The 20,628-nt window shown below is 36.5% G+C and overlaps 1 protein-coding gene across 2 annotated transcripts in view; it reads right to left on the bottom strand.

Annotated features, from left to right (window-relative positions):
• Positions 1-9,956: 9,956 nt before the first annotated feature.
• EBS1 (EMS-MUTAGENIZED BRI1 SUPPRESSOR 1) overlaps positions 9,957-20,628 on the bottom strand; it is a 102,471-nt gene continuing 91,799 nt past the window's right edge. For both annotated transcript variants that reach the window (XM_010274242.3, XM_010274243.2), the window contains 7 exons: positions 15,725-15,827; positions 15,458-15,616; positions 15,212-15,352; positions 14,985-15,028; positions 14,791-14,905; positions 10,578-10,730; positions 9,957-10,473 (listed from right to left, as the gene is read on the bottom strand). In XM_010274242.3, coding sequence (XP_010272544.2) covers positions 10,303-10,473; positions 10,578-10,730; positions 14,791-14,905; positions 14,985-15,028; positions 15,212-15,352; positions 15,458-15,616; positions 15,725-15,827 — 886 coding nt within the window. In that variant the 3' untranslated portion in view covers positions 9,957-10,302. The remainder of the gene's footprint in view (positions 10,474-10,577; positions 10,731-14,790; positions 14,906-14,984; positions 15,029-15,211; positions 15,353-15,457; positions 15,617-15,724; positions 15,828-20,628) is intronic.

The raw sequence follows: 20,628 nt of genomic DNA, 5'->3' as shown, positions 1-20,628 counted from the left end.
CCTACAAAGGAAAACTCTTCTATATTTTTATTTATTCTAACTATATGGATTTCCATATATCTAATTCTACAAACATACCTGATTGAAAAATCCTTCATTGCCATTTTCTCTTACGAACATGTTAATCGTATTCACCATAAAATAGCATAAAAATTATATATGTTGTTTCAATTGTTAGCATTATTGGCCCTATGTGTTTTAATGATAAGAAACTCATACTAACATGTGTGAAAGACAAGCGTTCAAGCACTATTTCCTTTTATTCCTTAGATGGACTGAGTATGAAGCATGTAAAAGAAGAAATCATTCCTTGACGAAAAGGAAGATATCTCTTCAAAACAAAATCCAGTTTAAGAGTTTCATTGTATTTATCTTTACTAAGACTTAATGTAATCAGATTGCATATACACTAAGAAGTCATGTCAGACCCACCTTAGCTTACAACTCAACCATAGAGATTAATGGTCAGCTTAAGAAATGCCCTAGGTTGTTCCCAGGTCTTAACTAAGTGAAAAAGGACCAAAAATCATGTTTTCTCTAAGTTTGGGAACCTAAGGATTGGACTTTCTAAGCATTGGAGCCGACTACTTAAGCCCTCCAAGAATGTACAATTGTATGTAGTCGACTATTACAGACTTGATAATTGATTGGTTTTGACAATTGAGACCATTTGTACTTAAGAGGAGTATCACATTTTACTTATGTGATGTAAAATCGGTTGCAAGGTTCAAAGTATCGAAGAATGAAAAGAATATTGAAGAGACAATTAATAGAAATGTGTCTAGATTTTGGGTACACTAAGGACATGCATGGATATGGTGGAAAAATGAAGATATACATGGATACACCTGGAAATTCAAATAAATATTAAAAATATATAAATTATGTATAACCTATAGTTTAAATAACTCTATACATAAGAATTGTTCTTTATGCGAAGTATAATTTCACCATAAAAATGGGAAATATGAACTATCGGAATATCCCAAAGAAATGTTGGCGCGCACACACATATGATAACTTAACAAACTAATACTATAAATCTCATTAATGACCATTTAAAAGGTTACAAAATTTAAAATAAACAAAGTTTAATAAATAATGGTGATATGTAGGGGTGAGCATTTGGTTTGTTCGGTTTAAAACCGAATCGATTAAACTGAATTTTTTAAAACCGATTTTTCAATTAGGGGAACCTAACTGAAACCGAACTATGATAAAACTAGACTAACCGAACTAAATTTTTTTGGTTATTTCGGTTTAAACTGAAATCAAAACATTGTATAGACATCATCAGACATGAGAAACATTCTTATTTAGATAATCTGGTGGGTAAGAAAAAAATATAGGGGAAGAAAAAAATACAAATGGTAATCGCCGTTCGATTTCACACTTTCACTATCTCACATTCTCACTCAGATAATCTGGTGGGTAAGAAAAAAATACAAGACAAGAATTGAAGAATAAAAGGTAAAAAAAGAAAAAGAAAGAAAAAAATTACCTCTACGATTTGTATACTTGAGTTGCAAATCCGTCGCTCGTCGGACTGTCACGTGCTAGTGATGGACAAGATAGGTTTGAAGAACAAAGAGGATTGGAACCAAGGTTCAAAGTATTGATACGTATCAAGCCACATCGGCCGATATATATCGTATCATGGGGTTTTGACTGGTTTAGGGGGTGGATGGACCTTAAACCAGCCCTTCTGAACTAGATTTGAAAAGAAAAACTAAAAAAAACTATCAATACTGCTCGATATGCCTCTACCAGCATATCAGGCATATCGATACTGTGAACCTTGATTGGAACTTTAGAAGACCAAACTTAGAAACTACAAAAGTGGAATCGAAGAGAGGAATTGGCGAAGAGACAGAGTATCCTTGCTGCCCTAGGGTTTTTGCCTTTGGGTTACTTTACTATCTTATATATTTAGTTATTTACTATTTTACCCCTAGTAGTTTGGTTTATTCAGTTAACCTAACCTCTAATTTCCATACCCAAAACCGAAACTGAAGTTGAGAAAACTGAAATAAAAAACCAAAACAAACCGAACAACACTGAAACTGAAATTTTGGTTTGGTTATTTGGTTTCAACCGAACTATGCTTACCCTTAGTGATATGTCATTATAGAAAAATTACATTCTCTTATAAAAGTAGTTATCCAAAAAATCTCTTAAATAGATAGTTAAGATTATAGAGGCAAAAGAATTTGGAGCTGGTTTGATTATGGCTCGAGACCACGGTATCTACAAATGAATTTTCTATACTTTAATATGCATATATATGGATATAATATAGTTGCTTATCAATGCTAATTTAGCAAGATATTATGGAGTGGTTTAGTGGTTAGAATATTTAGGCTTCAATTAACTAACTTAGATTCAAATCTCTCTAACAATATATTAATTTTATGTAGGGCTGGTTTGGAATTAATTGAGTTAATTATGAGATAGAGATAATTAATGGAACTAATTAATGTTATAAGTGGTGTGATATGGAGTCAATTATGGTAAATGAAGTGGTAAATGGAGCCAATTATAGTGAGATTCATGGCCATTAATTGAATTTGAATTTCAAATTTGAAAAATGATAGTAATAATAGGATATGTCAAATGATAATTGGGTGAGATAGGTAGGGATAACAAGTTTAATGGATTTGGGTTAAAAGGTAGCTAGATGGGTTGAGGAATGGGAAAGACAATTTTTGTGGGTACCTTACCTATTGCCATCCCTAGTTGAGAGTAGGTAAATCTAGCAATCAATTACTAAATTTAATAGTCGACTATTAGAGAAGGAAGATTCTCTTTTGTGTGTGAGAGTTGGCTATCTTGGTAGTTGACTCCCATGAGATCCTATTAGAGTTCTCCACTCTAATAGCTAAAGCAGTCGACTGCTTTATTTAGTTAATTTATGTTAGTTCTTTATTTTTGACCATTTGAAGCCCACTAGTTCTTTCTTCTTTTAGTAAGCCATGAAACTTGTAGAGAATGATCTCTAAACATTTTCATTAGAAGAACAAAGAGTTTTAATGGCTCTATAATGGCTATATTGGTTCTTCCATTGAATCAAACATAAATATGTAAGTTCTTAAGTGAAAACAACAAGAAAAAAAGTGGAAGAAAGATTTATAGAAAGAAAAAGATAGTAAAAATCAAATCTTACAAAAGAGTTTGGAATAGATTGCTAAGCCAAAAGAGTGTTATGTTTATGAGAAAAGAAAAAGAGTGATTTGTGCTTTGAGTATTTCTCACTGAGAAACAAGAAATCTTTTTAAGTGCTAAAGCCCTTAGCACATTTTGTGCATAGTGTGTAATCTAAATAGTTTTCTTGTATCTATTTCACATCAACCTTTGAGAAACATTTTTATCTGTTTGAACTTACAATGCTTATATTGTAAGTTCAAGTGCTCTACATTGTTCTATAGTATTTTTATATTAGGACTTGATGTAAATCATATGCATAAGATGCACTATATGGGCTCAAACTTGACCAATTTAGGATAATTTAACCTTTAAACTAATGGCTAGTATTAGATCTGGTTGTTAGGTGTTCCTCACTTCCTTGGATAAAAAAGTAATCAATCTAAGTTTGGAAGCCTGAAATAATTTTTGGACCTTTGGAACAGAAATGTCTAAGGTTTTAAGGTTGTAAATAGTGAGTAATTGAGTACTCATTACCTATAGTCAACTACCCGTGACAACTTAGGCTAGTGTTTGTGAAGACATTGTTCAGTAGTTGACTACAATAAGTTGACTAACCACAATAATTGAGGCTTGTGCTTATGAAGACACTATTCAATAGTTAACTATAGCAAATGATGAACTGACTAATCATGACAGCCAATATTGGGTATAAGCTTCTAATTGGTTATCAAAAGACAGTAGTCAGACTACTAGAGGAAAAGGATTCCCTCTTGTGATTGTAGTCAACTACTTACAAAAAAGTTTGACCATTTGAAGGCCTAATAGCTATTTTTTCTTATGATATGCCTTTTATCTTTCTGGAAATTCAATCTAAACATTTCCTAGTATAGATTAATCATTCTCAACGACTCATTAACAATGTTTTAAATCAATTATAATAAGAGATTCCTGTGATAAAACAATTATAATGAGAAACTATGTAGCCTTCTTGTACTTGAGGTGTTCAAGAGCAGAACACCATTGTAGGTGTGGTTGGCACCTGTAGGCCAACTGTTCAAATTTGGTTGACACCTAGAAGTTTAGATAGTTAAGGTCTTATAGACACCTAGAAGCCTTGCTGGTTGTAAGAAGGCTATGTCATGTATGAATTGAAGTATATGCCAAATCCCAAATGTAGTTATACATGAAGCAATTTTACTTAGTCTACTGACATTAAGAACCATTTTTAAAATCCTCATGGCCTAACCGTATGTAAAATTCTTCTCCTAGCATTTTTATTCCATTTTCAACTGATTTTTCCACTATTAGCCCAACTATGGTCTTAGTAGGTTTGAATAGACAATTTTCAACCACATCTTAAAGATCATAATCTACCTTCTAGTAGCTGTAGTTGGAGCCATTAAGGTAAGGGGGATTAGAGATAGATTGCCCTTTAGCATAGGAAGTGCTAACTTGGGTGGCCATTCTATTTTACCTAGTTATTAAGCTTTTATAACTATGGTGAAACTTGCTCTGATATTCTAAAAGGTTTCCTTCCTAATTTGTGCCTTTTCAAAATTTGAGTGCTATATTATAATGTTGCCTAATTAGCTTAACCCAAGAGGGGGTGAATTAGGTCTAAAGGATTTCCCCCCAACTAATGCCTTCTAAAATTTTGAATGCAAAGATGGTGAATGGAATGTAGTGTGTGCAATGTAGTTCGACACAATTAACAAGTAAAGTAAATCAACTACAATAAAGTAAGGCATACAGAGATTTATCGTGATCTGAACAAACCCAAGTCTACATACTCTCCTTAGAAAACCTAATAAGAATTTCCACTAAATCAACTGGATTTCAAGGTTCCAACAAAACCTTATCATAATTGGATTTCCAAGTGTCAACAAGACTTTTCATAGTTGGACTTACAAGTGCCAACAGGACATGAATAGTTGAGCTTCCGAGTGTCAACCAAACCTGAATAGTTAGGTTACGAGTGCTAACCAGACCTTTAATGGTGTTCAAACTTGAACACCCTATTATAACAAGATGATAAACAATGAAGCACAAGTAATACAAATGTCTCTTTTGAACACCCTATTATAACAAGATGATAAACAATTAAGCACAAGTAATACAAATGTGTCTTCATAGGCTAATAAACCTAAAACAAACAAAAATATTCAAATGCAAGAGTATGCACAAATGCTATAGGCTCAGCCACTTGAAGAGATTTGGGAAATATCAATGAGAAACAAATAAGCCCAAAAACTATACAATCTTTTCTCACTTGTATGAACTTGTAAGTATGGTGGCAAGGCTAAAGGGAGTGGTCTCCATAAAGGTAGGCCTCTGTTTTAAGGGGAACTTTAGCAGAGTTGGGTAAAAAGAATAGTTAGAGAGAATTGTTGATTGTACTTTATCCCCCCTTTTGTCTCTATTCGGGTAGAAAGAGAGCACTACTAAGGTTACACCACATGTCTAACGAAATCCTCTGAGGACAGAGTTTCCTTTCATCGGAGGATTCTCTTTTAGCACTTCTATACTACTTACTATCGTAGGTTCCTTGAGGTCACGTGCCATGGGCGAGGCCCAAGTTTGATTGCTATGTCTGGCTATTCTCCTTGTCATTTTCAAGACGCTTCGTCATAACTGCTACAAGAATTAAGCGACGTTATGTACTTATCATAGGTTCAAGGTGGCTCTTAAAGTTTATTGCAAGCTTGGGACAATTCTTTGAGTTCATCATGTGCTTGGGATGTTTTTTTTTTTTGTTTTTTGAGCTTGGGATGGTTTTTTGTTTCAATACTTTTATCTTGATTACAACGGAGGAGAACTCCATGCACTTACAATTAGCCCCTTGCTTATTGGTAAGGGTATTCTTGATAGAAAGCATTTTATCAAGAGTTAGGTAGGCACATCAGGCTTCAATTTTGATTCCCCCCTTTTTTGTGTCTTGGTAAAATACTTCCTATCGGGAAACATTACCTCTTAGTCGAGGGGGGAATGCGATTGCATTGTATAGTTCTCTTACCGGCCATGATCTGTGCAACCCCTCTTTATATGTGATGCTAGTGGGTGTGACGCACTAGGTTCAAATTTAGGCAGTGTCTAGTGTTAGACAACGTATACCCTTAGCTCCAATCAAATTGATGTATAGATACATTTATTGTAAATGAATAAAAGTACATTATTGTTTCATGTTGATATTGGTATGTTTCTACGAAATTGTCCCTTAAACTGGACACTTATGAGAATCGTGTTATCTTAGAATGTTCTCAGCCGTTGGATAGACTTAGAGAGTTTATCTTGCCAATGATGACATTGATGTTCTACCAAAGAAGTTGGGGCAGCTTGTCTCACCTGTTAGGGTTAGACCCAAAGCACATGCAGTGTGTGTTTGGTTGAAACAATAAACCTGGACCATTTTCCAATTATGCCCTAGACCTTGGAAATTGATGGGAAAATTGGAAAATTAAACATAACCCCTAGACTTGATTATGGTACTACACTAGGTGTTGGATTAGACTATCTTTGATATGCCAATCAGTGAGATCCATTGAGGGCAAAAACCTAGGTATGTTGGGGCAATCATAGAATTAACTTAAGTGGGTGATCATAGTGATAGGATCGGCCCCTTTGTCGGACAAAGTGAATGGTAACACCCTCTCTGATGGAAACTTCAACTTTCGACAGTGGATTTCAACTATGTTTGAGATTTGGTTTATATATATGTTATGTTTTTGTGAAAAAAGTTTGCAAAAGGTTTTAATTCCCAGGATCCATCCGATTAGAGAATGTGACACTGCACCTTGCAGCCAGGGGAGAGGTCCTTCCCTGTCAGGCAGTGTTTGATCATTATGGGCCGAGAGGAAGTGTAAGAGACCATTATAGGGCTGATTACCTAATGAGCTTTATCTTATTTAAGTCCATTATCCTTGGGTCTTCATACGATGTTTGAATTCAATGATCATTTAAGTATAAATGTTAGGCCCATTTTGAGCCCATACTGATGTGTTTAGGGGTTCACTGCGTTTAACAGTGAATTTGGCCAAGCTTTTTCACAGAGGCTAGGCCGAACCCATGTAGACTTATGTGAGGTCATTATGGGGTCCTACACCATACAAATCAGGCCTAAGTTGGCCATGCAACATCCTTGGGTCATGAGCCTTATAGTTGATGGGCCTAAGGCCCATAATTAATATGATTAATTAAGATGTCACATTACAGCTTAAGTTGTCATGTGACATGGGGCGAATCAGGGTTTGGAATTGGGTATGGAGCACCTATCATCTTAAGAAGATAAGGCTTATCACTTAAAAGAGTCTAGATCCAAATTAGATTTGGATAATCTCCCAATTTTTAGGAGAAGTGCTCTATAAAGAGATAAAAGAAGAATAGGGCAAACTAGAGTAGAACACCTCTCTATTTTGTTCTCTCTTCTTCCTTTTGTCTCCCGAGAAACCATAGTTCAACCATAGCTATTTTGGGACTGATAGAGATCCGTTTTCTTCTGATTTTTGCAAGAAAAATCCAAAGGAATTTCGTGCTCACCTTCCCCAGTTCGATCCAAACAAATGGATTGCAATTTTGTTGAAAACTGTGCTGTTGAACCGGCTTTAGGAATACACTGCGCCATCTTCAGTGGAGAATGGTTTTAGGACTGATTTGGGCGTGAACTTCCACCTTGGGATCTTCGTTTGTGGTATCCGTATCAGGTGTACATCTCCCTCTTTGTTTGGTTTCAAATCTGGTCATGTTCCGTGCCAGACTAATCCTAGAAAAATGCAATTTTTCGAAACATAGGGAATTCGATTCCTGGAAGGATTAGGAAATTGTTAAAATTTCGCCCAGCCATCTAGCATGGTTTGGCCATCCATATGATGGATCCGAACCCTTCCTCCAATGTTATCAGAGCACTAGGTTCAGCCCTTAGACTAAACCAAATTAGATTTGAACCTAAACTCAAATTGGCAAGAACTAATCTAACTAATTTGAGCAGTTAGTAGTTTTTCTAAGAAATTGGTTCTCAGAATGGGCAAATGATCTGAAATTTCAGTGATTATATTCTAATATACTAGAGAAGTGTTCTATTGTGAATTCTTGAATTCTTGGGCTGAAAGTGTGGTGGAGATCGAAATCTTGATAGTGCCAAGTTTTGTGTACTCAAGATCCATTATTTTAATTATCTGGTCTGTAATTAATTTTTTTTCTTTTCTAGAAAAGTTGTATTGGGTGTTTTCTGATGTAAGCAATAGAAATTAGGGTTTTTTCTATTTTTTTGCATCGGAGAAATCACTTGAACGTGCGGACAAGATAGAGCTTGCAGATGGAGAACAATTTGCGAATTGTAGTTTTTTTTTTTTTTTTTTTTTTGCAGGGTTGCAGTTTTGCTCGGATTGGATTCAAACCATCACACTATCAGCCCTAGCTTTTTTATTTCGGTTTATTTGTTGTTTGATTGTTGTTTTGATTGTGAATCTTGACTGAGAATTTCAGATCATTAATTATGATAATTGTTACATGTTTTGGACACTAAACCCTAGGCCGATTTTACATAGTTTTGGTCTAATCTAGTTGGGCTGAACCTATGGTTCTTTGGGATAACAAGGGTTTGATGGCCCATTGCATTAACCAATTCGGCCCTCACTTGAAAACCCCTTTTATGTTAGATTAAATCAAGACTAGCCATTTCAGCATGAACTGTTATATGGGCCGAATTGGTTTTTGCAAATTAGGAGAAGTTCTCTATAAAGAGATAAAAGAAGAGGGCAAACTAGAGTAGAACACTTCTCTATTTTGTTCTATCTTCTTCCTTTCGTCTCCCAAGAAACCCTAGTTCAACCATAGCTATTTTGAGACTGATAGATATCAGTTTTCTTCTGATTTTTGCAAGAAAAATCCAGAGGAATTTCGTGTTCACCTTCCCCAGTTTGACCCAAATAGTCAGATTGCAATTTTGCTGAAAAATGTATTGCGGAACCGGCTTCAAGAATACATTGTGCCATCTTCAATGGAGACTGGTTTTAAGATTAATCCAAGCGTGAACTCCTTGGGATCAGCGTTTGTGATATCTGTATCAACTATACATCTCCCTCTTTGATTGGTTTCAAATTTAATTCGATTCAGTGCAAGACCAATTCTGAAAAATATAATTTTTCAAAACACACGGAATTCAATTCCCAAAAAGATTAGGGAATTTTTTAAATTTCTCAGCCATCTAACATAGTTCAGCTATCTATATGATGGATCCTAACCCTTAAGGTTTTGGGCTACTTGTTTTTTACGTCATTGGCAGTGTGAGAGTTTTTTCGCAGGTGTATTGGGTTATGTGTATGATGGGTTAGTTTGACATGATTACGGAGGTGTGGCAGTTTCATTTGAATCAATTTTGTAATTGTCCCGCTTGACCTTTTGCGCGAAGAGCCGTCGTAAGAAGCAATATATGAGGTTAAGGTTTGGAGACTAGTGGTAATTACACCACCGTGGTCCGTGCCTATCCTTTTCAGGGTCGATCACGGACGGCGGCTAGAGCAGGTTGATGACACGATAGTTCTCTACCAGCTTGTTCATAACTTCTCTTGTCGCAAGCAAACACTGGTGGAGGTAGCGGTTTCTATTCAAACAAAAAAAAACTCCAATTACGAACCATGCACCACTTGTATTTTCGGCAATGTCAACAATTAAAGACCAAGGTGGTGTTATCCTGTTGGGAGTCGCATAAATAAAAGTACAAAACCATGACTTTACACAACAACCCCTGCCGCCCATTAATCAACAAACCTTGAACGGCTACTATTCCTCGGGATAAAAATACTACCACGTTATGCACGGACAACAAAAATGATAAATTTTAATTAGAATAGCTAACAGGAAAATTCTCAATTAAGTTATGCTCGCCAATTTACAGATTACTATCAGCGAACATCTTCTGATAATAATTATTGCCTTAGTGAACATTGAAGCCAACAAAAAGCTGAGACATGGGTTTAAAATTTAAGGTGCACACCCATCCTGCAATTCTCCAGGTAACTCTTGCAGACAGAACGCTGAGCCCAATTTCCCAATTAATCTTGTAGCTTAAATTTGAGGACCTGATCAGCTTGGGATGAATTACGCGGAACTAATGCACCAGAAATTCTGACCAACTGAAGGATGTTCACAAGTTACGTTGAGGAATCACAATTCCGACTTAGATTCCATGTCTTCATCTGACCTTACATCAACTGAATTACCTGTTTGACCAGGAGGTATGGACTCCTGTTTCTTATTCTCACCTAAAAGTCCTGCAGTGAATCGTCTTGCCTCTGAGTCAATATCTGTCCACTCGGAAATTATTCTTTTAGCACCCTAAGAGGAAAGGAGAAAAAGAAAAATGATTAGAGAAAGCGATGATGATTCTGGGAATCAAAGGAAAGGGGATTCATCTTGAAGTCTCCAGAAATTTAAGCTACCTGAAGTTTGGGTTCCTTTGTCATGGGATTATTACAGAGATCAATTGTCTTTGCCTTGGATTTTGTGGCATTCCCACACCATGACTCACACCAAAGCCATTCTTGTGGAAGAGAAAATATGGGTACTGTGTGTTGGGCATAGTTGGGAAGATCCTGCAATATAAAATATGATTTTCAATATTTAATGCATATATTGTGAATAAAACCTTGCAAATTAAATCTGAAAGGGATTGAAGAAATACAATGTAAGAAACCCAAAGTTGATTCGAAGCATGTAGGAGGAAAACTAAAAATTGAAAAGGAAATGGGAACAGAAAAGAAGTTATCCTATTGAAAAGCTAAACAGGGAAAATTATGATTTCAAATGTATGTATATTTCCTAATATTTCCATGACATTTCCATTTCCATGAGTAATGACATGAAATATTACTAGAATCAACCTAGTCCCCAGTGAAAACAACCTGCATTATGCTTGCCTAATGATTGTCTGATGGTTTGGAACAAAATAATAATTTAAAAGCATGTACGTATGTTTCTTTTTCATTTCAAAAATATCATCTCATATTTTCATAATTTTTCCACCACGACTAATTTTTGCAATATTTCCATATGACATTTCCAACATTTCTGTTATATTTCTTATATTTGGATCCACTAACACACATTTTAAACCATGTTGCAAATGGGTCTTAGTGATATATTAGCAATTTTTCTATTTTAGTGATAAATTAGCAATTTTACATAATGCTAGTGGGGTTTAATCTGATAGTTATGCAATTGGGTCTTGCTTGAATTGGGTTTTCTAATAGAAATGAAGTTCTCTTTGGGCTGAAGCTTGCCAGTCAGCCAGTGGCAATTTCGTATTTTGGTAAAAAGTAATCTGAGCACCATTCTCTCTATAAATATATCTCCTAAGACATTTTTTATGGAAAGAATGAATTAAATGATTTTTTTTTAATTGGTGCAGCTACTCCATGTGTGTTTCTTGTGTATGTGAACTTCTTTTCTTTCCTTTCTCTATTCTTTTTCTTCTATTGCATCATATCCAATAGTGGTTATCTCTCATCCAACTAATTACTACTTAAGTGGAAGCAGTTGTATCCTGGATTCTAAGATCCGCAAATGAGCTGGGTAATGGGTTGGCAAGGGGCTACTACAAGGGACAGATTGTATTGGGGTCAAGTGAAGTAACCTTACTTCTGTTATGTGGGTTATTGTCTTTTTGTACGGGGTTGTTAGCTGAGGCTAAGAAGCCCATTGTGTGTATCTTTAATCCTGTACACCGGGGTTGTATTCTGGGATTGTATTGGGGTGAGTGTATACTGGGGGTTGATGATTTCTCCACATCTAGGTATCCCCTATACTACTAGAAGTATCACAGGTGCTGATCAAACCAGACTGCTGGAAAAGATGCAAAAACTCTGCCCTTTGATTTCAGGAGGAAAATCTCTAAGAACTCTGTTGTAATGCTGCATCTAAAGCTGTTTTGTGTGACTTAACCCAAGAGTACACTTGTCTTTTTAACCATATATCTAGTAACTAAGTGAGCACCACCAGACTATTTTTAGAATCATATCAAACTTTTGGCCTTTTCTCTCTTGTCTTTTCATCTCAGTCAAACTTTATGGTATCAGAGCAGGTTTGGCTGCAGTTTTGAAGCTCATGCATCATTCTTGTTTCCTTTCTTAATCACTCTCATCTTCTGTCATATCTTGGAAGGGGGATCAATTTCCAAGTATGACTTATAGTGAATAAAGGCTAAACTCTATTTTCTATTATTTCTTTGGTCATAGTACCAAAGAATCATTAATTTAGGGTATAAGTACTGATGGAGACAGAAGGGATAGAAGTGGTTCTTCCTCTGTTCGAATGAATTGAACTGAAGAATAACAAAATTGGACCAAAAGGGTTTCTTTTGAACCATTTGTTATTCCCTTCCAATCTTTAAAAGCGGTATCCCTTGTTGGATAGCATGTACTATAATAGTTTGGTGTTTTTTCCTCTACTTGGACCTGCTGCACTGGTGTGAATGTGGAGGCACATATCATGGATTGGAAGGGGTTGCTGTAGATTGAATAATTGAATCATTTCTAGTCTCTATAGACCGTGTTACTTGATGACAGATCTTCGTAGCAGCAGATTGATGTTGAAATCTGTTTTAAGTGTCATACTCTTCTTTTTGATCTGTGTGGATCTGTTAGCAATAGGAGATACAAGGAGGATAGATGGTGGCCTTAATTAATCGTGACTATATGCTTGTTTTTAGTAGCTACAGAAGCAGATCTGTTCTCCACTAGGATTGATCCTTTCTGGTCTGTTGGTCTATGGCAGCTCTTGTTTCACTTGGCTGGTCTGTTGGACTGTCATTTTTTGGGACTTGAAGGGGTTTAATCCTTATTATGGTGGCTGAAGTTCAATTAGCTCCATAGTTTCTGCAGAGCAATCCTTTTTAAGCAATGGAGACAGTATGACGTTCCCAATATCCATTACACCTTTGGATGACTTGGAACTATTTGGAATGGTCCAAAGCAATTAAATTGTTTGTAGGTGGAAGAAGAAAATTAGGCTATCTGATCTTACTGACAGTGTTGTTGAGCATAGAGATGGAGGACCTACATATTAGGGGTGTATATGGGTCAATTCGGTTCAGTTTCACCTATTTTTGTCAACTGAACCGACCATCTCAGGTTGAATTATACCCAACCAAAACCAACTGAAATTGGATGTAACTGAGGGTCAGTTTGATTGTTTGAATGAACCTGAAACAGAATTCATTTTTCATTTTGTAGCCTAGAATATATATAGAAAAAAGTGAAAAATATAACCTTATCTGTTTTTGCATGCAATGAACTATCCCAAAACAACATCTTATTTAATATTTGCAGCCTTTTCAGTCATTACAATGAATGTTGGCAGCCTTTTTTACATGTAACAAGATTTTTTGTCAAGATATAGTAATAAATGGGGCCTGTCTTTGCATAGTTAAGGGCACTTTTTACTGTTTTTAGAGAGATATACTGACACAAGTCAAAAGAGGCTTTTTGTGGGAGAGCGTTTTTATGTATAGAAAATTTTCTTAGGGATCTAAGAATATCCCTAAGAAATTTTGGGATATGTAGATTGTAGAATATATGTCAGTTTGGGTCAGCTCCAGGTCAGTCTACTAAAACATAACCTGTGACCGAACAGAATCTTCGGGTTCTACCATTATTTAAATCAAAACCAACCGAAATTTTTATAAAAGCAAACCATCTTGGGTTGAGCCGGTCCAGTTTGGTCAGCTTGGTCAGTTTATAATATTTTGTGAACAACCCTACTACACATGACAAATGGGAGAAAAAAAATCTACATGTTGATGTCTTGGCTCTTATATACTATGCAGTTCAAATTGAGAAAGAAATTTTATGTGGGCTAGAGCCATCTTTTCTGAACAGAGACACTATGCAAGAGTATATCAACTTCAAGTTGAGCCTTCAACTTGTAGACGGAGAGAAAAGCCTCTGCCTATTTGTCTCCACTTACCTCAATGTGCAAAGAACAAGACCATTATGACTATTGATTGGGGATTTAAAAAGGATCCTAAAGCTTAGAAGATTCTTATCAATCAGCAGAGGGTATTTGCCTTCTTGCTGGCCTAAACCCTATTATGAGCCCATAAAAGCTAAAATAATGGGCAGTAAGGAATTTCCTAGTGTACAGGTATACTCTATTGTTCAATCAGATGAGAGCCTAAACCCTATTATGAGCCTATAAAAGCTCAATTAATGGGCAGCAAGGAATTTTCTAGTGTACAGGTATACTCTATTGTTCAATCAGATGAGAGTGGGAGGATTGCTATGAATCCTCTTGAGGGAGAGGAGGTAGCTCTTGTGGCAAAAAGTACCAACAGTAGTAAGAAGACAGAAAGGGAAAGAAGAATGAAGACACTGATAAGGATAAACTTTGGTGTACTCATTGCTAGCAACCTTGTCGTGCTAAGGAGACTTGTTGAGATCTTGTTGGTAAACCTAAGAAGTTTCAAAATAAGCCCAGGAAGAGGATTACTTCGGCTAATATGGTCTCTGATGTTCCTTCTCAAGAGAACATTTCAATATCTAATAATACACAGGATCACCCTTTAGGCTCAACAAAAAAGGAAGATTTGCCAAGCATTATGAATCGGTTGGAAATATGGAAGAGTTCTAAACCAAAAGATATCATATAATGATTTACCTGATCAAGATTGGCCAGACTGTTTGGATCCTTGCTGAGAGTCTCATAGAATACTCTAAGATTGTCTCCTGCTGCAGTTTGTCGGAACTTCACCAAATCAACAACATACAAAGCACTGCAGGAAGTACATATGCCATGTGTCAAACCTGGAATTCCTAAAGGACTTTATGATTTAGAAAGAATGTGACTGTTACCTAATATGATATGGTTTTCCTCGTAAATGTTCCTTCCAGAAACCCTGTATAATGGAAAATGGATGAAATTTAAGACATCCATATTGTTTAATAAAAAAAAAACTTTTTCTTTTACTCTTGTTTTTTTCACCAAATATCAATAGAATTCATGTTTTAAGAAGACCAAAAAATGCGATCACTCTTTGGCAGAAAACACACATTAAATCAAGTGAAGGAAAGGCCATTACTTGTCTCCAGAATCGGTACCCATCCATATCTTTATTATTGTCACAGAAAGGTGTATAAGCAAGTGGCCTTCCCTTTATGTCCATGTCATATAATTCCCCCATGTCTGCCCGGACAACTTGATCTGCATCAACAAATATAACCTGCAATATTATGAGAAAAGATGTTAGAAATTCAATGCCCAAATTTCTTCAAGTAGATGAATCGCAAAAGAGAAACAAGAAATATATATTAGATAAAACAGATACCTTTTCCAAGGATATAGGGAAAATAACATCAAGAAACAGGATCTTATATGCCCAGATAATTCTCTGCTTTTCCTTCTGTTTATGAAGCCATGTCGGCCACTTGTATGTGATGAGTTCATACTGAAACTCATATTCTTGTGCCATATGTGGTATAAGATCCTAAATGTCCAAAAAAGATTGAATGATACAGGTTGTTCAGGATAAATCAAACAACAAAATACTACCAAAAAGAGAAACAAAGAAAAAAGAATAAAACAGAAATATAACCTTAAATTGAGGAGAAAGGTAGTTCTTTATAAACCAGAACTTCACTGGCCGTTGTGTATTCCGAAGAACACTTAGAATCATGATTTTCAGGAAACGCTCATACCTATAAACACACATTCAGAAAAATTACTTTATTTTTTACTCTCAGAGAATAAAAGAACTTTGAAAGCATTGAAAAACTTGAATGTGTATAATAAATTTCTATCTATAGCATAAGATAACATGGAAAGATTTATATTTTAACAGATATTCCATGCCACAAACAGTTTAGATGATCTGGGGTTCATACATAAATGGAGAACCATGATGAAAGAGAACTTCGGTGACTTGTCTCTGTTTGCTCCAAAATTTGAAATATTATATCATTTTACTATTATGGTTGTTTAAATATGTTGAATATAGATAAAATATTTGTATTGCAATAGTTGCTTTTTCAGATTTGGTAAACAGCTGTCATCCAACTTTGCTTGATAGGTTGGGAAGGGGGCTCATAATGGCTGTCAATTTAAGAAACAAATAGGTTTTCAGCTAGTATTTTATGTGATCCAATAGTTAAGTGAAACAAAGAACCCCAATCAAATGATCACCATTGAGGAAATATAATCAATTTATCAACAAGAGTCAATTTAAGGAGCCTCTCATGCTTAGAGCAAACATTACATGGTCCAACTTAAGGAAATTTAATCAATTTATCAACAAGAGTCAATTTAAGGAGTCTCTCATGCTTAGAGCAAACATTACATGGTTTCAATTTAATGCCATTCTTCAAAATGGGATAGGTTCCTCCTTTAGGTGGATTTTGAGGAATGTTGGAGGGAACTTTCTTGTACAGCCTTAGACACATTTGTGATCACTGCCCTATCTTGCTGATATAGTGGCAGAAACCGTACCCCTTTTCACTTTGAGAATGTGGTTAGCTCATCATCATTTTCTACTTGTATTAAATCCTGGTGGGAAGAAAAGGTGCAGGCAAGATGGAAGGGCTTTAAATTTTGCAAGAAGTTGCATATAATCAGGGGGAATCAAAATTAGGAAACAAGTGTTAAGATCAGTAGAGAAGACAAAGAAATTACTTTATCCCAGATTAAGAACATTGGCAACATGGAGGAACTCAATTGCAGTCACAGATAGGAGATACAAGTTAAACAATGTTGTTTTTTTTTTGCACCATTGTTAAATTTTACATTCACTTTTCTGCACTTTTGAAGCTACTCACTCGCCGAAGTTCCAAGAACCCCCTATTTTCAGTCACAGGGGCTCCACCCTTCATTCCTCTCTTTCTTTTCCGTCAAGCTATTTTCTCCCTCTCATTTTGTGAAAACAGAGGCTTTTCCCCCTTTTATCTGTAGTTATTGACACAAAAGCAGGGCTCCGGCCTACTATTTTCCCCCTCTTTTCTTTATGCAAAGCAAGGTCTCTTTCCCATTTTTTCCATTGTTTCTGACAGAAAACAGGGGCTTTGCCCCACTATTTCCCCCTCTTTTTCCTTGATGTAAAACAGGGGCTCCTCCCCATTTTTTCTCATCATTTTTGACACAACAGGGGCTACACCCTATTATTTTCCTCCTATTTTTTTATGCAAAACAGGGGCTCTGCCCCATATTTTTTTCCCTTTCATTTAGCGTCTATTTGCACATGAAAACAGGGGCTTTTCTCTATTCTTTCTCCTTTCATTTTCCCTTGTATTTGTATTCCTTTTTCATGCAAACAGAACACCTCGTGTATTTAGACTTGAAAACTTAATTTCTGTACATGAATCATGATATTTTAGTTTAGACTTGAAAACAGGGCTCACTATTGTACTGATGTGTGTAGATTGAAAATTGGATTATTTTGTTCTTGAATTTGTGTAGACTCTATGCAACCTAGTGTCTCTTATTTCAATATTTTTTATAATGCATTTTGGTTTTGACAATTTCAAGCGATAGAAACTAGAGAACATTATGGTTTTTTTCTTTAAAAGTCTTGGGAGATAAGGATAACCAAAGCCATATGGTCCTTAATTATACCAAAGGGTCTATTGAATTGTGACCATTGTTATGGTACAAAAGTAGTAAAATTGTCACTAATATAACCTACTTATATGGTATCTATGTCCTGAAAGTTGGTGCGAAATCATTTTCTCCTACTTTTTTAGATGTTTAGATATTTTTATAGGTTTTTACAACTTTTAGAAAAATTAGAAAAAATCTTATGATTCACAATACAATTTGATTCAAACCCCTTTACGATTTACAATACGATTACGATTCTCAAAACATTGGCTTGTAGTCATCCATGGGAACAACTATAACGTCCATAGTGCCTTGCCAACAATTGATCTTCAAGATCACTCCTTGAGCCACTCCTTCAAGTTCTAGCACCTTGGAGTTGACTGCGTTGATCCCAATCCCCTGGTGATGCTCAAGCCTAGCTGCTTTGCCTCCTCTACCAAAAGAAAGTTTTTTGTGGCTTCTGTATCGGTCGTGGCATGGCTCTCCTTTCCATTCATGATTAGGTCCACATACATCATCTTCACCTTGGACTTCTCCTTAGCTAGCTTGTCTAGCTTTTGCACATGGCCAAGTAGTAGTAGTGACACTATTGTGGCCTCTTGCCCATCCTATTGTTTTGCTTAGGCCTCGTGACATTGAAAACTTGTTTGTTGGGCCAATTCCTGACCAAGTGGTTTCCATCACATAGGAAACACTTCAGTAGTTTCTTTTCTCTATACTTGTTCTTATCTTTCCATCCGTCATTCGTCCTATGCTTGTGGCCTAATGACTATGGTTTGGTGGGGGTCCTTGTTTGATATATCCATCACTCATCCTCAGACAATGGTGTCTCAGCTCCTTCTGTGCCCATGGTTGTAGACCGCCTAGGAAGAACAAGAATTCCTTGTTTGATATATCTGACACTTATGGCATGAGAATTGAGAACTTGACTCTTTATCTCCCTCTTGAACTCTACCAATGAATTGATGGTGCAGGTGCCATTGTCCATATCCATGCACTACCTACACCACCAAAGCATAGCTATGTTGGCTAGGTATAAGGAAGCAGTGTGTATCTTGGCCTTCTCATGTTCTATGCCTGATGCCTCAAAGTATTGCTCTAACTACAACAAGAAATGTTCAACTCTCTTGGGGTTAGGCACTCTTACCTTGGCCATTGTTTCCCTATGGGGGATTGGCAACTCATTGGCCATGGCCCTTTTACATGGGGGTGCTCAGCCTTCATCTCTTCCATCTATGCATGGTGCTCCATTTAGCCAACTTGCATTTCTTCCACTTTGGCTTCCATGCTCTTGAGGCTCTTTTGCAGGCTTGTGACTCAGCCTTTCAAGTCCTTAGTGAACCTCAATAGCATCTGTCAGGCCTCATCTTGCTGCTTGCTCATGTCATTCATAAAGCCCAACAAAGCTTCTCCCATGCTGGACCTGGACACCATGCCCCTTGGACTCATTGATGGCCTACTCAACTTTGGCTAGGTGCTCTTCCTAGCCAAAGGCTATGTCCAAGGATGGCTCCTTGCCTTGGAGTTGGCCTTGCTCCACCCTTGGGAAGTCCAGCAACTCTCCAGCCATTTGCCTTGCTTGTAGGGGCTTTGATACCACTTGATATATGCTTAAACTCCTTGCTAATGATTCATCTCACTGACTCCAAACAGGATGGTACTGCTATGGAATTCAATGTGAAACTCATGATGAAAATATTCTACGAAATTCTACTTTGCACTGTAGACTGGTTGGGAGTCTTATTCATCTTGCCATGACTCACCAAGACAGCCCATGGTATTCAAATGGTTAGTCAGTTTGTATCTGCTCCCAGAACTCTTCATCTCATTACGGTTCACAAGATTATCTGGTAACACCACAGTTCTCTTGATCGTAGGATTTTCTTCACGCATACTCTAATGCTAATTGCGTATGATGTCCAAATACATGTCGATTTACCACCGCGTATACTGTGTCCAAATTCTCTATTGAAGCAGTGTACTGTGTTCAAATTCTCATGGAAATGTAAGAAGCAGTGTACTGTGTTCAAATTCTCTATTGAAGCTAAAGTGCTAAACATAAAGCTATGTCTACTGCCTATGGTGAAACTGTTAGTTGAGGGGCCTTCTTAAGGAGCTTCATTTTCCCCTTACTACTTGTTCTCTGTTATATGCAGATAATATGAGTGCCATTTGCATCGCTTCCAACCCAGTTTTTCATGAAGGCACCAAACTCAGTGAGGTTGATTTTCATTTCATTTGTGATCAGTTTATAGCTGGGACAATCACCTGTTCACATGTTTCATCTAAACTACATTTGTGTGTATTTATTCTATTTTGTGTTTGGTGGGTCTCATTGTAATTTGGAAACAACCTCTGTATGTGCAGCAGTAAGGCTGTGTGCATCTGTCCCTCCCCAGACCCAGAATTGGTGGGAACCTTGTGCATTGGGCTGCCCTTTGGGTCTCATTGTAATATCATAGGTTGTATCTACGCTATCTTGATATTGGCCCACTAATGAGGGGCATTTATGTAATTCTATTTGATACACCTTCCCAAGATCTTCTTTGTTGCCTACATGAAACCCTACAAGAGAAAAAGCAAAGTATCTTTTATCTCCCTCAAATCCATGATGAACATGAACTTATGCATCTCCATTTCCATCATGTCTACTTTTTCCTCTATCAAAGATTGAGCTCCAATACCAATTTGATAGGAACTGCCTATCACAGAGGTCACATCGAAAGCACCCTTCCTCCTACAAGAAAGAGAGGAGTAGAAGCAGAAGAGAACAAGAGAAGCAACTTCAGGAATAGCCGACTGCCACCTTCAATAGCTCTTCCGTTATTTATATAGTGTTTACATATGGTTCATGAATTACATGCTCAAGAGAATAACTCTTGTGATGTGCCTTTCTTAAATAGACATATT

This window comes from Nelumbo nucifera, chromosome 1 (assembly GCF_055504915.1).
Source record: "Nelumbo nucifera cultivar China Antique chromosome 1, China Antique-T2T, whole genome shotgun sequence".
Taxonomy (NCBI): Eukaryota; Viridiplantae; Streptophyta; class Magnoliopsida; order Proteales; family Nelumbonaceae; genus Nelumbo; species Nelumbo nucifera.
The sequence above is the reverse complement of the archived record's forward strand: the minus strand, read 5'-3'. Positions and strand labels throughout refer to the sequence as shown.